Consider the following 18,273-nt stretch of genomic DNA (forward strand, 5'->3'; position numbering starts at 1 on the left):
TTTAACTTTTTTATCAGTTTCTTTTTAAGTCATTCACTTCCATTTCTATGGCTGTTTCTCGTTCTTCCACCTTGTCTATTCTTTTCCCTATTTCTGTATGACCAGCTCTATTCTACTCACTTTTTCTTCTGTACTTTACATTTTTCTTTTTATTTCACTAAATTCTCGTGTCAGCCATTCTTTTAATGCTTCCATATATTCTTGAAATTTTAAAAAAAATCTATGTACTGTCCATTCACTTTATCTTCTATTTCTCTGTGTAGACCTTGATGTTCTCCTTTTTCTTCTGAGTCTGCTCTAGGGTTTGTGTCTTCTACTTCTCTTCCTTGTATCTGTGTCTCTTCTGACTTTCTTGTTGGGCTGCTTGTCTCAGTTTGTTGGGTATGTTTTTTATGGTGTCTTGATGTTGGTCCTCTTCTTCTGGGCTGGTTATCTGTTGTGTCTCTGGTTTCCTTTTTTCATTCTCATCCCTCTCGTTCCCATTATTTTCTGTATCTTCCCACTGGGAGCCCTGCTGTCTGGTCATTCTCAGCTGTTCGTGCTGTAGAGTTCCACTCCACAGCTGGTCCCCCATCCCGTCGGTGTTGTCTTTGTCTCTGTTTGGCTCTGTGACCCATCTTTGCAGTTCTGTATTCAATGGGTCACCATCCTGCAGGGTTTCCACTGACCTCAGGGAGTGGGCTCCTCTTTCCACGGCAGGTCCCTGCTTTTTTTCTCCTCCGCCATCTTTCTTTCTTCTTTTCTTCCCGTTGTTTTTGGCTTTTCTTTCTTTGGTGCCATTTCCTCCACACCTTTATTTTTTATTTGTTGTGATTTGTGTGTCTGGGGTTTTGTTTTTTCTTCACTTTTTTCCTTTTCTGGAGAGGGCTGGTATTCTCCTACCGGCTACTCCATCACGTGACTCCTCCCCCAATTACTCCCTCTTTAAGCAATCTCTGGGTCTCAGCTTTGATAAACTCACGATCCTCTTTGCTGTAAGAATGGCTCTTAGGGGAAATCGGCCGACACTCGGGATAAATCACTGAAAAGTTAGGGAGCATTGATCTTTAATGTGGACAGACATTAAACTAACTAGCGCAGGGGATGGTAAGTGTGGGTAGTTTCCCACCAAAATATAACACTACACTGTTCATCTGAGATTGACAATCTAACCCCATTTATTAGTTTCTGCTAATAAAAGCCATGATTATTGTTTGACCACATCATATTTGTCTACTTCATCAACTGGCACTTCAATTTTATTAGTAGAAACTCGTGGTACAATAATGAAAGACAATAGGTACATACACAGTTATACCCAAGAGGAGTGTCCTTAACAGTAGAGATAATGAACAGCCAATGTTAGTACAGCAAGGCTCGACAGAGGGGAGACCGGCAGCTTGGCAGACATTCACCCCACCTCCCCTACTGTTGCATCTTGCTTGTCTTTTTCAACCTGCAGTGTAATGCTACTGACCAATCCATTGAATATTATAAAATACTTTTTCCACTTAATTCATAATGCAAAATGTCATAGAGTGACAATGTATGATGAACTCTCAACTGGCCAATATATTCATCCAATTCCTTATGATAGTGGGTCGGAAGGCCATAAATGTAGGAGCAGAATTAGACAATTTGACCAATTGTCTACTCTGCCATTAAAATCATGGCTGATGTATTTTCTCTTTCAACCCATTCTCACCCCTAACTAATCAAGAACCTACAACCTTTGCTTTAAATCTACCCAATGATGGCCTCCACAGCTGTATGGCAATGAATTCCACAGATTTACCACTCTCTAGATCAGTGGTTCTCAACCTTCTTTCCACTCGCATATCACTCTTTTTTAATAATTTTTTTATTTTTCACCTATGAACCATATCAACCAAAATATGTACAAACATTTCTCATTAAATTTACACAGTGTTCTTTTTTTCCCCTTTCCCCTTACCCACCCCCTCCAAAACCCATAAATATTCAACATATACAATATAATTGTATATCATTTTCATTCTAGGGAATGGAGGTCCTATGCAAGCTCTCTCTGATATGTTCCATGTATGGTTCCCAAATTTGTTCATACATTGCGACTTAATTTTTTTAAATTATATGTTATTTTTTTCCAATGGAATGCATTTCCATGTACCATTGCTGTATTCTCAGGCTTCCATTTTCCAAGTTGACATTATACATTTTTTTTTTGCTATCATTAAGGCTATCGTAATGAATTTTTTTTACACTTTATCCAATTTGAGGCCTAATTCTCTACTTCTTGTGTTACTTTAAAAGAAATCTGGTTTTTTTGGTATGTTATTTTTTGTAATTTTATTTAGTATCTAATTTAATTCTTCCCAAAATGTATTTACTTTCGTACATGCCCAAGTTGCATGTAATATTGTTCCCATTTCCTTCTTACAGAGAAAACATCTATCCAATAATGTTGAATCCCATTTTTTTAATTTTTGAGGAGTGATATATACCCTGTGTAACCAATTATACTGTATCATGTGTAACCTTGTGTTTATTGTATTCTTCATAGTTCCAGAACATAACTTTTCCCATACTTCATTTTTTATCTTTATGTTTAGATCCTTTTTCTACTTCTGCTTAGGTTTATAGTTTATATCATTTTCCTTATCTTGCAGTTTAATGTACATGTTGGTTATAAATCTTTTAATTATCATTGTGTCTGTAATCACGTATTCAAAGCTGCTTCCTTCAGGTAATCTCAATCTGTTTCCCAATTTATCCTTTAAATAAGCTTTTAATTGATGATATGCAAACATTATACCACAAGTTATTCCATATTTGTACTTCAACTGTTCAAATGTTAATAAGTTATTTCCCAAAAAACAATTTTCTATTCTTTTGATTCCTTTTCTTTCCCATTCTCTAAAGGAAAGGTTGTCTATTGTAAAAGGGATTATCGGATTGCTTGTGTTTGCCATTTAAATGGTGATTCTTTTTTAAATTCTGCATAGTCTGTGTTACTCATTGGCATCACTTCACTTTTATTTCGTTGATCTTGTACCCCGATATTTCTCCATATTCCTTTAATTTCTTATGTAATTCTTTTACTGATACCTTTGGTTCTGTTAGGTATACTATGATGTCATCTGCAAATAAGCTGATTTTATACTCCTTCTCCTTTATTTTTATCCCTTTTATTTTATTTTCTAATCAGTTCTGCCAAAGGTTCTATTGCTAAGGCGAACAATGAGGGGCATAGTGGACATCCCTGTCTAGTTGACCTACTTATCCATATCCATTTACTGCTACCTTTGCCAACAGTCCATATATTTTTTGGTAAATTGAACTTCTGTAATACTTTAAATAAGTAATTCCACTCTGTCAAAGGCTTTTTCTGCTTCTAGAGCAAAAGCCACTATTGGTTTCTTATTTCCTTGAACTGTGTGGATTAGATTAATAAGTTTGCAGACGTTGTCCGCTGTTCGTCTTTTCTTAATAAATCCAGTTTGATCTTGTTTTACTATTTTAGGTACACAATCAACCAATCTGTTTGCTAATAATTTTGCTATTATCTTATAGTCTGAGTTAAGTAGAGATATTGGTCTATATGATGCTGGTGTTAATAGAGCCTTTCCCATCTTTGGTATTACTGTAATTATTGCTGTCTTACATAAATCTGGCAAATTTTGTGTTTCTTCTATCTGGTTCATTACTTCCAGGAGAGGAGGAATTAGTAACTCTTTAAATGTTTTATAAAATTCTATTGGAAATCCATCCTCTCCTGGTGTTTTATTGTTCGGCAGCTCTTTTAATACATCCTGTACTTTCTCTATTTCAAATGGTTTCATTTGTTTGTTTTGTTCCTCTTCTTGCAATTTCAGCAGTTCAATTTTAGCTAAAAATTCCTCTTTTTTATCATCTTTCCCCTCGTTCTCAGTTTGATACAATTGTTCATAAAATTCCTTAAAATTTTCATTAATCTCTGTTGGATTGTATGTAATTTGTTTGTCCTTTTTCCTTGATGCCAGTATCGTTCTTGTAGCTTGTTCTGTTTTAAGTTGCCAGGCTGATATTTTGTGTTTTTTCTCCCAGTTCGTAATATTTTTGCTTTGTTTTCATTGTTTTCACCTTACAAAGCCGTCCTGTCCAGAGAAGAAACAAGCCTTCCATCGCACATGCAGCCATCTTCAGCGCAAATTCCGGGAGATCCAAAATGAGTGGTGGACTAGCCTCGCCAAACGAACCCAGCTCAGCGCGGACATTGGCGACTTCAGGGGTTTCTATGAGGCTCTAAAGGCTGTGTACGGCCCCTCACCCCAAGTCCAAAGCCCGCTGTGCAGCTCAGACGGCAAAGTCTTCCTCAGCGACAAGATCTCCATCCTCAACTGATGGTCAGAACACTTCCAATCTCTTTTCAGTGCCAACCGCTCAGTCCAAGATTCCGCCCTGCTCCAGCTCCCTCAACAGCCCCTAAGGCTAGAGCTGGATGAGGTCATCACCCAGGATGAGACATATAAGGCAATCGAACAACTGAAAAGTGGCAAAGCAGCAGGTATGGATGGAATCCCCCCAGAGGTCTGGAAGGCTGGCGGCAAAACTCTGCATGCCAAACTGCATGAGTTTTTCAAGCTTTGTTGGGACCAAGGAAAACTGCCTCAGGACCTTCGTGATGCCACCATCATCACCCTGTACAAAAACAAAGGCGAGAAATCAGACTGTTCAAACTACAGGGGAATCACGCCGCTCTCCATTGCAGGCAAAATCTTCGCTAGGATTCTACTAAATAGAATAATACCTAGTGTCGCCGAGAATATTCTCCCAGAATCACACTGCGGCTTTCGCACAAACAGAGGAACTACTGACATGGTCTTTGCCCTCAGACACCTCCAAGAAAAGTGCAGAGAACAAAACAAAGGACTCTACATCACCTTTGTTGACCTCACCAAAGCCTTCGACACCGTGAGCAGGAAAGGGCTTTGGCAAATACTAGAGCGCATCGGATGTCCCCCAAAGTTCCTCAACATGATTATCCAACTGCACGAAAACCAACAAGGTTGGATCAGATACAGCAATGAGCTCTCTGAACCCTTCTCCATTAACAATGGCGTGAAGCAAGGCTGTGTTCTCGCACCAACCCTCTTTTCAATCTTCTTCAGCATGATGCTGAACCAAGCCATGAAAGACCCCAACAATGAAGACGCTGTTTACATCCGGTACCGCACGGATGACAGTCTCTTCAATCTGAGGCGCCTGCAAGCTCACACCAAGACACAAGAGAAACTTGTCCGTGAACTACTCTTTGCAGATGATGCCGCTTTAGTTGCCCATTCAGAGCCAGCTCTTCAGCGCTTGACGTCCTGTTTTGCGGAAACTGCCAAAATGTTTGGCCTGGAAGTCAGCCTGAAGAAAACTGAGGTCCTCCATCAGCCAGCTCCCCACCATGACTACCAGCCCCCCCACATCTCCATCGGGCACACAAAACTCAAAACGGTCAAGCAGTTACCTATAGACAACAGACTCGCCAAGGCAAATAGCGCCTTTGGAAGACTACACAAAAGAGTCTGGAAAAACAACCAACTGAAAAACCTCACAAAGATAAGCGTATACAGAGCCATTGTCATACCCACACTCCTGTTTGGCTCCGAATCATGGGTCCTCTACCGGTATCACCTACGGCTCCTAGAACGCTTCCACCAGCATTGTCTCCGCTCCATCTTCAACATCCATTGGAGCGCTTTCATCCCTAACGTCGAAGTACTCGAGATGGGAGAGGTCGACAGCATCGACTCCACGCTGCTGAAGATCCAGCTGCGCTGGGTAGGTCACGTCTCCAGAATGGAGGACCATCGCCTTCCCAAGATCGTGTTATATGGCGAGCTCTCCACTGGCCACCGTGACAGAGGTACACCAAAGAAAAGGTACAAGGACTGCCTAAAGAAATCTCTTGGTGCCTGCCACATTGACCACCGCCAGTGGGCTGATATCGCCTCAAACCGTGCATCTTGGCGCCTCACAGTTCGGCGGGCAGCAACCTCCTTTGAAGAAGACCGCAGAGCCCACCTCACTGACAAAAGGCAAAGGAGGAAAAACCAAACACCCAACCCCAACCAACCAATTTTCCCCTGCAGCTGCTGCAACTGTGTCTGTCTGTCCCGCATCAGACTTGTCAGCCACAAACGAGCCTGCAGCTGACGTGGACTTTTACCCCCTCCATAAATCTTCGTCCGCGAAGCCAAGCCAAAGAAATTGTGTTCTTTTCAACCTTGTACATTTGTAATGTTTCGTATTTAATTTTTTTTGTCTGCCAATTCTCTCCTTTTCATTATATCATCCCTTTTTACTAATTCCTTTTCTGTACTTACTATCTCCCTTTCCAACTGCTCTATTTCCCGATTGTAATCCTTTTTCATCTTAGTCACAGAACTTATTATCTGCCCTCTAATGAAGGCTTTCATTGTGTCCCATAATATAAATTTGTCTTTCACTGATCGTGTGTTTATTTCAAAATATGTTTTAATTTGGCGTTCAATAAACTCCCTAAATTCCTGACTTTTAAGTAGCATGGAGTTTAACCTCCATCTATATGTTCTTGGTGGGATGTCCATCAGTTCTATTGCTAATAATAGGGGTGAATGATCTGATAGTAGTCTAACTTTTCCTAACTCTCCCTTGAATATGGGCTGACAACAAAAACATATCAATCCTTGAGTCTACTCGAATAATATGAAAATTACTTCTCTCTGGGTGTTGCCTCCTCCATATTTCCATAAGTTTAATTTCCTTCATTGACTTAACCATAAATGTGGCTACTTTATTCTTTTCACTTGTCTTTTGTCCAGTTTTATCCAACATTGGGTCCAAATTAAGGTTAAAATCCCCTCCTATCAATATATTTCCTTGTGTGTCTACAATCTTCAAAAAACTATCCTCCATAAACTTTTGATCCTCATCGTTAGGTGCATATATATAGAGCAAATTCCAAAATTCTGAATATATTTGACATTATCATTACATACCTCCCTGCCGGATCTATTATTTCTTCCTCTATTTTTTGCATATCACTCTTAAGTAATCCCTAGGCTATAGGTGCTCTGTGATAAACAAGGGATTGCTTAAGGTGGTATGTGAGTGGAAAGAAGGTGGTTGAGAAGCACTGCTCTCGATGAAGAAATTTCTGCTCATCTTGCTTCTGAACGGATGTCCTTTTACTCTGAGCTGTCCCCTTCACATTGAGTCTATCAAGCCCTTTCAATTCTAGTGTCTCAAAAACAAACCCCCACCATTGTCTTTCTAAACTCCACTGGACCCTCTTCAATGCCAGCTCAAAACTGCTGCTTGAATAGATAACCACATTTGGAAGATTGCAAGCTTAGTCCTTGGTGTATATTTAAAATGCACCTGGAGATCTCATGCATTGGGTAAAGATCTTTTATTGAATTTTACACAAAAGTGCTGGAGAAACTGAAAACTGTGCAGCATTCTTTGTAGCAAAGATAAATATAATTATCTAACATTTTGTGCCTGAGCCCTTTCTCCAGTTTTAAGCTAAAAGGCCTCTGCATAAAATGATAGGGAGAAGGGCTGGGGGAGAAGCACAGGCCACGGGCAAGAGGTCATGGTGGATAGGGGTGGATAGGTACAAGTTTAAAATTTGAAGTGGATGAATTGCCAAAACTAATAGACATTTTGCATTATGGTCTGTATCAGCCAAGGAAATTGGATGGAGGAAGTTGCTGCTAACAATGTTAGTCTTTGGAAAAAATGATGTGAGTGCCAGATCTGCTGTATTGTTCCACATCGTGACATTTAAAAAAAAAATTAAATTTAGCCATACAGCATGATGTCGGGCCTTTTGGCCCATGAGCCTGTGCCACCAATTGACCTACAACCCCCTGTACCTTTTGAACAGTGGGAGGAAACCGGAACCCCAGGGAAAAACCTCACAGACACCGGGAGATCATACAAACTCCTTACAGACACCACAGCATTCGAACCCCAGTTCCGATTACTGGCGCTCAAACAGCATTGCACTAACCACTACACTAACCCTGCAGCCCTGATACACTTTACCATGTACTTTAGTTGATTGTGCTCTTGTACTAACTACATGATGGAAATTATGATGAATTCCAATAAACTATCATTGTAATGTTCAGACTTGCATTCTGATTCAGTGGAAATTTGGTTGATATTTCATCTATCTGTGGCAGTTGATACACACTGTTAGAAACTTAAGTCTCTGTCCCAGATATTTCTGAAATTGTTGTGCTGTTAAGAAACAAATTTTAATTAAAACATAGCAACATCATATGCTAAGGTGACTTCTAAACTCTTTCCCATCTTGGACTAAGTTTCTATAGCAGACTTGGTCTCTGAGCTATACTAAAGACATTTGAGCAAGTTCTCTGATTGTGTGAAGTATGTGTGCATTTGGGGAAGATGAGTAAAAAAAAATCTTAATTTTTCCAGGCTATCACTGGATGAATATCCCAAGCTGTCAGAATATTATACCAGAGTGAAAGAGCGGCCAAGCATCCAGGCCTCGTGGCCTCCACACTGGAATGAGTGCCCTCCACCTATGGACGTGCTGAAGGATGTCAGACTGAGTTCCTAGAAAACCTCATAATTAAACAAGAGCCTTTCTTTTGCCCTTGACAGGAGCAATACCAAAACTGACATATTAATTAAACTATTAATTCCACCTTGTGTTATCAAGCAAGTTTTTTGGCAGACTCCACCCTAATGACAAGTTTGGATGAGTTCATTTATTTTCTCACAGCACACAATAATCACATAAATGTATGGTATTAATATTGAATAATGTACTTACTTTTTATTAAAGTTACAGGATACTGTTCATCAATCTTACAGCCTGCAGGAGGAAGTTATTTCCCAGCCTAGTAGTCCTAATTTTGAAGCTTCTATACCTCTTACCTAATGGTTGTCGGGTAAGAGATACTGTGTGATGGGTGGTAGGAATCCTCCATAATTCTTTGAGCCCTATTTGAGCAACGTTCCTGGTGAAAGCCATTAATGGAGGACAGGGAAGTTCCAATGATCCAATTGGCCATTGTTTTTTTATTGACATCTGGTCCAATGCTTTACTGCTACCCTACCTCGTGCTGATGCAGCCTGATCGTGTAGTCAATTTTCGGCAAAATGTCAAGATGGGAGCCAGTAGCATTGCCCCCTCATGAACTGTAGGTGTTGCTGTAATAGTTTTCGCTGTCCAGATAGAAAAATACATACAGAACCATAGATCATACAAAACACATTTATTAAAGCACGCTGATGGGAATGAGTGATACTAATGTCAGGTAGACCATGGCACCCTTGTCAATATTGCATCTCATTCAAAGATCTCAGTGAAACAGCACTGTACTTATTTTTTACATCATATTTCTTGCGTTGATAAGCATAAATCTTTGAATTCAGTTGAAGAATTATATGACAGTTCCTTTTAACACCATTGCCTTTATTAAGAAATGTAAATGATTGACACCAATCAGCTATTGAAACTTCATATCTCCCAAACAGATGAACTCCTGTCTAGGAGGTTTTGTCTTTAGGCCCTTTCAAGCAGGGAAAACACCTGTCTGTAAAGGCAGAGGTTATTCACCCTTGTGCCTAAAGACGTACTTTTCTGAATGTGCAGTGGCCGGCTCCGAGGTGCCGATTCCAACCCTTCTCGGGGAAGGATAATCGGCAGGGCGCTATGCTCTGCTGTCTGACCTGAATGAACAACTGCTGCAAACGGCTGGTTAGGGGCGGGCTGATGACGCCGTCACCCATCTCCCCTCTCCTTCCATGACCCCGACCCCCCCCCCCCCCACTCAAGGCAGGGGCAGTGGTGCCCAGCAAGAGTGTCTGGTGTGGGCTGTGACTACCTCACCAGGCTGCTTCGGTCTTGGGGACTGCTCTGCAGCTCAAAATGCAGTAGAGCAATGGCCGTCTTTCCTACCCATGATCCCCCACATGGCTGGAACTGTTCTGGGAAACAGTGGTTCCATCTGCTTGGGGGGTTATGGGTAGGAAAGATGGCCATTGCTCTGTTGCATATTTATGACGGGTGGCACTACGGCACCAGTCACCCTGGCTCCAGAGGCATGTCTCAATTATGAATATGATGCTGGAGCAGCCTTTTAGGGCTGCTGTCTGAAAGGCATTTTAAGTTTTCGATCCACTCTTGTAGCCGGCCTCCAGGAGGACGCCTGATATTAAAATGGCCTTTTAATACACTTTGACAAGCCTGTCCTATGTACATGAATTTCAAGATTTATCTTACACGCGTAAATCAGAAGTCTTGGGAATTAGTTGATTTCTTAAGACTCACAAGGGAAAAGGAACTTTTCCTCAAGTTCAAAGAGAAAGACCTGGTTCAATACAAAAAGTGAAGTCTATGCCTTCTGCAGTAATCTTGACAAATCGCTATCGGCGACCCCAATCACATGGGAACAGAGTCTGTCAGATCACTTCAGCTATTAATGCTCCTGTCAACTTGTGAAACAATTCATTTAGGAAGTAGTTTGAATAGTTAACTTAAATACTAATTTGGTGGACTGATTTTTCTTAATATGCAAAATTTGTGTCTCTCTTGAAATCCTGGAGTAAAGCAGAGAATCTGTATTAATAAACGTAATAATTGTTGCTTCTGGATGACTCAAAAATAGAATCTTTTACACTGCTGCACCTTCCTGACTAATGAGGAGGGGTTGTGCGTCCAGGATAAGATGTACTTTGTATGCACACCAAAAAACTTTGCTATCCAGATAGAACCATGATATGTAGTGGAGAAATAATGGTCAGCCTTCCTCCTTTGTCTTGCCCACGAAGAGATTCGGGTTCTTCTTGCACCTTTTGATAAGCCTCCCCACCTCCACTATTGGCACTTTCAGGTGGCCAATTTCCCCGCTTGTAAAGCTGCATATTTTGGTAATATGCTGCTGTTGGGAGGCCTCGTGAATGTGCAAGAGGTGCTTGCAAGGTGAATTTTGTAACCTTCCTCCAAGAGGGATAATTGCCGCAGCATAGTGGTCTCCCCAGCCATCTGAATGCAGCCGCCTAAAAGCGGCTGTATTTGGGATGACAGTCAGCTGGCGAGCGCCTGACGGCTCCTCTCCCAGCTGCCCCTGCCCCCAACACAGGACGTCGGGGCAGGGGCAGCTGGCTGGGATGTCAGCGCGGGAACTGCAGGGCTAGAGCAGCCGGCGGGGGAGAACGGGGGCTGGAGCGGCCGGCGGGGGAGAACGGGGGCTGGCCGAAACAATGCCGGTACCCGATTCGAACGCCGTACTCCCCCGCTGGCCGCTCCAGCCTCCTTCTCTCCCGCCGGCCGCTCCAGCCCCGTGAGTGGGGAGAGAGCGGGGCAGCGGGATCAGTGTGTGGACGTCCCGTGCGGAATGTCTCCGTGCTGACAGCCAGCGCCGGCCGCCCCACAGTGTGGGGACTGAATTAATGAGTGGGGAGAGAGTGGAGTAGTGGGATCAGTGTGGGGACGTCCCCGCGCTGACTGCCATCCTGAATTGACAGCCCAATGGACAGGAGCTGGAATGCGCTCAGATGTGCATCCTGTGCAGCTGTGTCCTTTCAGGTGGCCAGCGCTGTGTTTTAAACGCTGCCACCCGAACGACAATTTAAAGGGCCGCTTCTGCTTCTTCAGGTGCATTCTTAGCGTAGAATGCACCTGAAAAAGCCTATGTGAGCCAACTCGACATCGGTGCCAATAAGGTCAGCATCCACAAACATGATGATTCTGTTTGAATCTGGCAGTGCTGTCGTGAGTCAGATGCCTGAAGAGGAGCCGGCTGAACACACAACCATGAGGAGGGCCTGTGCTCAGCATAATGGGACTCGAGATTTTGCCGCCACCGCAGATTGACTGGGCTAGTTGGTAAAGAAGTCCACGATCCACTGAAGAGAATACATTAGTTCTTACCAAATATTTTGCTCCTCATTTAGGTGGAGCCTCTTGTAATTGCTCCATGATCAAATAGGCATCTGTGGTGGAATGTGGAAGATGTGATTTTTTTGTGGGGGGGGGGGGGTAGGGGCAGAGGGATTTATCCACAACACAAGGCCTGTACCGACTTAGTCCTAGATGATTAGAGACCAAGTGGTACTGCACAGGCTTGAATGAAGGTATGTGAGATAGAGTCTTTTTTTGTTGTCCATTTCCTTTGTACCTTTCTTCCTCTCAACTTTGGAGAATAATAGCACTATTAGGATTACGCACTATTAACAGGAATTAAGGACTAAAAATTGAATTGGCTATGCAAATGAGAAATTGATGGTTTCCCAGGTAAAATTTATTATCTCATATTTTTCCTTCATGGGTTGAGGGCAAATGATAGGGAGAGAGCTTTAGTCATTCTTAAAAGGTCCTTCACTGCTGAGAGCCAGTTCCCTTCTGTTGCTTCCTCCCCAACCACCACAGCTCTCTTCCCAGAAGAACATCCCAATAAACAATGGACTCGCCCATTCCCTTTGAGTTCTCTATGGTGAGCCTGCATGCGCAAAGCCTGAACTCAAATAAGTACAGTGGGGTTATTAGATTTGACAGTAGGTCATGGTTGAAATTTGTTCAGTTTGGCCTATAGACTTTCATACTGTGTATGGCCTGATCAAATTTTGTAGGAGTACCTTTTTGGGAGGAGAGGGGATTGGAGGGTTATTGGCGGAGAGTGGGAGGTTTGAGCTAGTGGAGTTGTTCTAGTGAACCAGTGCGGACTCGAAAGGTCAACCTGGTCTGTTTCCGCTCCGTAAATGGTTATATGGTTATATGGGTAAGGACCAGTGTGTCCCACCACTTCTCAAACGAATCCAAACCTTCAGCTGATCCCAACGGTAGTGAGTCAAAGAATATAGTATGATTAGCATGGTCTTTGGAATTAAATTAGAAAGTAGTCTCTGAATCTGCCTTTTTATTTCCAAAATAGAGAAGACTGCAGAATAGATCCTAAATCCTGTGTATTTCATTCAGTGCACCTGGAATTTCTATATTGGAGGAATCAAATGCACATTGGGTCTCACTTAGCAAAATTCTATGGCTCTTGATTTGCTTCTGTCTGAATTATTCCCTTCAAAAATGCTATGTCTCTGCAAAATCCATCATTATTAATCTAAACTTCGAATGTTGACTGTTAACATTTATCATACAAATGATCCTTCCCTTTAGAAGGCTTACAAAATATGTGGGTGGAAAAGCATCCTAAAAATGTAACAGGAGGTAAGTGAGCAGCAAAAAAACAACAAATGTCTTTCTCTGCAGTTGAAAGATTTTCAGAAATTCCAAGATGAATTCAGTCTGACAAGTATGCTGTCAAATTCTTAATGAATACAAGCTCATTCTACGGTCTGATCATGAATATTACATTTCTTTAAATTATAATACCATCGAATAAAGAAATCACAATCCAATGGGAAATTTAATTGGACAGTATCCATAAGCATAGGTTCAAGTTTCTGTTTATTGTCACATTGTAAATGCAGTACAGTAATAGTGGTTGTTTTGCAAGCAGACCAGCATTGTATAAGTAGGATGCAATCCAGTGGCAGCTGCATTTCGTACAATAGAGCAGGTAGTCCATATTGGTTGTGATTCAGTCATTCCAGAGGGAAGATTTGGAATTTTGAAAGGTGTTAAGCAAATACAAGTTATTCTACCATAGATTCCAGCCTCAACTTCAGCTGGAAAGCTAATACAATGTGCAGCATTCATCCTAATGCAGTCTGTGGTGCCTTGAGTTCCTGGTCCTTCTAGTGTGTACGTATGAGGAGCTTTGTGGAGTTCCATTGGGCAACATAGTCACACATCTGGAACAACTAATGCCTCACAGTTCCTGCAATCTCAGCTGCAAATCTGAACCCTGCTCTGAATTTTACTTGAACTATTTCTGTCACTTCACTCTCTCTTTTCGTGGCCTCTATTTCAGGAGGCAAAGCGATCAGCCACATTTACTGCAAACCCACTGACTCGTGGACTTACCTTGACTACACCTCCTCCTACCCTGTCATCTGTGAGGATGCCACCCCTTTCTCTCCGCCTCTACTTCACCTGCCTTCAACATGAACCCTTCTGTTCCAGGACACCTGAAGTGTCCTTTTTTCAAGGACTGCAGCTTCTCCCTCTCTTGTGGTCAATCGGGCCAGCTCTCACATTCCCTCAAAGTTCTGCTCTCACTATCGCTCCCCCCCACCCCCAATCATGTGGAACAGGGGAAGGTTTCCTTTTTCCCTACCTTTTGCCCACCAGCTTCCACATTCAGCACTTTATTTTTTGTCATTCCTGTAAGGTGCAACTGGACCACCTCCCCATTCTTTCCCACCTTCCTTGGGGATCATTCCCTTTGTGGCTTCTTGGTCCATTCATCTCTTCCCACTCTGTGATCCCTGCCACATTCCTGTGAAGCTCCTCCCTCACCACCATCCAGGGCCAAAACAGCTCTTCCAGCTGAGGGAAAGATTCATACGCACTTCCTCCAACCTCACCGATGTAGAGGAGGTCACATCGGGAACACCGATGCTCCCAGTTGCTGCCAATTCACCTCCCCTTCCCAGTCCCATGCTGACCTGTCCATCTTGACTTTCTGTTAGAGCAAGGTCCACCATAAACTAGAGGACAAGCACCTCGTATTTAGGCTTCTGCCTGCTTTTTGCTCATACTGTGACAAGACCTCAGGCCTGAAATGTTGGTTACACTTTGCTTCCAATAGACAATGCGTGACCTGTTGAGTTTCTCCAGCACTTTTATATATATGATCACTGAATTTGTCCAATTTCTGGAAATCTCTCTCTCTTCTCCCCAGCCACTTCTGTTCTTTCCCCACCCCATTGTCTGCCTTCCCCAGCACCACCCCCGCCACAAATTCACCCCCTCTCTCTTCCATTCTCCTCTCACCATATTTCCCATGGATTTTTGCCCTCTACCTCCTCCACCCCTCCTTGAATCCATCTGCTCTCGTTGACCAGCTCTCCCCAGATCTCATTATGCAACTGTTATGGCCTTCTCTTCTTTATCAGATTGCATCACTCTGCTCCAGCCTATACGGCTCATTTCCCACCTGACCCCTTTGCTCCCCTTGCTTCTCTCTCTTTTTCTCTGGCACCTGCCAATCAACTGCCTCCTTCCCCTGTACCTGGTTCACCCATCCCCACTGGCCTGTGTCCAAACCCTCCCACCCTCCTCTGCACCTTCTGTCTTGACAAAGGATTCTGGCCTGAAATGTCAACAAATTTTTTTTCTCCCATTAATGCTGCCCAACCCACTGAATTCCTGCGGCTGATTGTGGCTCCATATTCCAGAATCTCTCGTGTTCTTTCTGCACCGTTGAGACATTTCTGGGGCACAACCTTGCTTCCCTGCAGAGCTGCAGGAGGTAGAACGAGGCAGTAGATGGCGACAAAGGACATGATTTCAGGATTTGTTCTTGTCGGCTTGTGATAAACTTGAGCCATTAGATTACAGATTTCAGATTTGTCAGCGTACATGCATAGCATACATCACATACAACCCTGAGATTCTTTTTCCTGTGGGTGAAGCAGATTTGGTCTCATGTACTGCCAGTCTGAGACCACATTTACTGCAAACCCACTGACTCAATAAATTGGAGGAACAGCGCCTTAATATCGACTTCTCTGGTTTCATTTAACCCCCAACCCCATCAATCACTTCTTCCCCTCCCCATTGTCTCTCCCTGTTTCCCGTCACATAAATTCTCACCTAGTCCCTTATCACATCCCATTATCTCCTTCTTTTGGTCTGGATTCCTTCCCCGTTGTTTGAATTCTGAGATATCCTGCTACTACCTTCTCTGATTTTTTTCCTTGAAGAAAGGCCTAGGCCCGAAATATTAGCAATATATCCTTGTCTCCTTTAGATGCTGAAAAGACGGTCTGAGTTCCCCAGGCATCTCAGTGTGTTGACAAAAAAAACTGAACTCAATGAACACATGTAAACAAATAAAGAAATGTAAACAAACTAACTGTGCAATGCAGAGAGAAAAAAAAATCAGTAAGTTACAAAAGTGAGAGTCCTTAAATGAGTCCCTGATGTGGTGCGAGTCTTGTGGCACCTAGACCTCTTTCCTGATGATAGCAAGAACAGAGCGTGTGCTGGGTGGTGTGGATCCTTGATGATTGCTGCTGCTCTCCGATGATAGCGTTCCCTGTAGATGTTCTCAGAGAGGCAATCCATGCCTGAACATTGATATCATTTAGGCTTGGAATCACAGAGCAAGTTACTAATGCCAGGAAGTGATGATCAATATCCAGTGGAGTTCCCTGTAATTTACCTTTGGCTTGCACAGTTAATGATAGGATCCTGGAGAGGAGAGAGGCACAGGAACATAGGGTGGTGAATAAGACATTTGGCACACTCGGTTTTATTGGTCAGGCAATGAAGAGAGGATCAGGGACCTCGAGTTACAGCTGTACAAATTGTGTGCAGGTCTGGTCACCCAGCTTGAGGAATGATATCATTAAGCTGGACAGGTGACAGAAATGATTCATGAGGATTTTGGTAGGACTGAATTATAAAAGAGGCTAGATATGCTGGGACTTTTCCCATTGGAAGCCGAGGGGGGATTGTGTTGAGGATTATAAAATCGAGGGTAACAGATAAGGTGAATAGTCACAGTCTCTTCCCCTGGGCAGGAGAGTCTAAACATAGAAGGCTTAGGCTTAAAATGAGAGTGGAAAGATTTAACAGGGACCTGAGAGGCACTTTTGTTCACTCAGAAGGTGGTGGGTACATGGAACGAGCTGCCAGAGGAAGTAGTAGATGCAGGAACAGTTGTGACATTTAATAGACATTGAGAAAGGTACTAGGATAGGAAAGCGTTAAGGGGATATGGTAGTTGGGACTTGCACAGGTAGATAACTTCAACTATTTAGGTGGGTTGAGCCCAACAGCCTGTTTTATGCTGTGTAACTCCATATCACTTGACTCACATTTTTGGTGGGATTTTATATATTATGGCCACAAATAAATTCCTATACAGGGTGAGGCATAATTAAACCCAATTATTCAATCACAAAACAAGCCTGTTGGGATTTGTTGACTGTACATGCCACATGGTGTAATGGAAGACTCTAACCGTGTTTCTTACTTTTGCAGCCTTTGCTTCCGCAAGGCCGAGAACCTGCTTGTTTTTTTTTAAGAATCAGCAGACATAAGCTAAATTCCACCAAGGGGCCAAAGATGCAGTTATCTGACGAAAGGACATCTGTGTACCAAGAACATTTCCTTTTTTGGTCACAGACTGTCAGAGGCCTAGCCTTGACGCAAAATAAACCATTTATTCAAAGTGATAAGCTATGAGTAAGCAATTTTTGGGTAATATAAGCCATGGTCCCGCTGCTGAAGTGGGAGACTTTCCGAGAGGTGGCAACATCTCTCAGCAAGAAGAAGAACTTCTAGAGTCCAGCCAACGTCCCGGTCGGGGGAGGTGGAGAAGCTGCTACCGGCGCCCTGACAACCTACTACAAGTGTGCAGTCGTTGCCTCGCTTCGGCAGTTGGGACCAGTCCAAGTGTTGATATGTATAGTTGGGAAGGGCTTGCATATTGTAGTTTGAAATCAGCTTTTGAATTTGTAATAAACATTTGTATAAACTGAACTGCTCTTGGAGTGTGTGTCTATTTTTTTTCGGTAGCTCAAACACTGTGACCAATCTAAAACAAACAAAATGAGAGGTATAAGTTTTTGGCGCAGCGAGCAGGGTTGGTCTCAAGATGTTTCGCCAAAAGAAAGAGATTTGCCCTGAGCAGTTCTTGATTCGGGATGGACTTCCAAAGACGATGGGTTTGGCATGTTGGCCAATACCCTGTCTTTGCTGGGACCACCCATTAGTTGGAATGAGAATTTAGACCCGTCAAGTGCACCTCTGGGAGAGCGGGTTGCCACTCTCCTTCGAGAAAGTAAATTTCCTGTTAAAAAGGGGACGCTGATGGACGGTTTTTGGCTGCTGGCCACAGCCTTACAACACTCCGTTCAGCGTGAAGCAGAATCAGTTCAAAGAGAAGTAGAATTTCAGCGCAAGAGAGAGCAATTAGAGGAGGAGTTAGAAGCCATGCGGCAACGCTGTTCCATGATGAGCGAGATTGTTCGCACCAGTCAGGACAGAGCCAAAGAATGGGAAGATAAGCATGTCCAAACGATCTGCCGTAATATTAAACTCCGGCAGCAGCTCTGTGCAGATAAGGAAAGGCATGGAATAGAACCTGATCCATATCGTATTCATGCCATGATAAGGAATGGTGACGATCCTGATGTAATTGAGGATTCGGATGGGAATATCTGGAATGACAATCGTAATAATGCAGA

The 18,273-nt window shown here is 42.9% G+C and overlaps 1 protein-coding gene across 4 annotated transcripts in view; it reads left to right on the top strand.

Moving 5' to 3' along the window:
* LOC138744617 (glutathione S-transferase A-like) overlaps positions 1-10,604 on the top strand; it is a 41,516-nt gene extending 30,912 nt beyond the window's left edge. The window contains exon 6 of one of the 4 annotated variants that reach the window (XM_069901044.1): positions 4,090-4,444. In XM_069901044.1, coding sequence (XP_069757145.1) covers positions 4,090-4,341 — 252 coding nt within the window. In that variant the 3' untranslated portion in view covers positions 4,342-4,444. Of the gene's footprint in view, positions 1-4,089; positions 4,445-8,421 lie in introns of those variants that run through there. The other 3 variants (XM_069901045.1, XM_069901047.1, XM_069901046.1) reach the window with 3 other exon arrangements.
* The last annotated feature ends 7,669 nt before the right edge of the window (positions 10,605-18,273 follow it).

The sequence above is a fragment of the Narcine bancroftii genome, chromosome 10 (assembly GCF_036971445.1).
Source record: "Narcine bancroftii isolate sNarBan1 chromosome 10, sNarBan1.hap1, whole genome shotgun sequence".
NCBI classification, from domain to species: Eukaryota; Metazoa; Chordata; class Chondrichthyes; order Torpediniformes; family Narcinidae; genus Narcine; species Narcine bancroftii.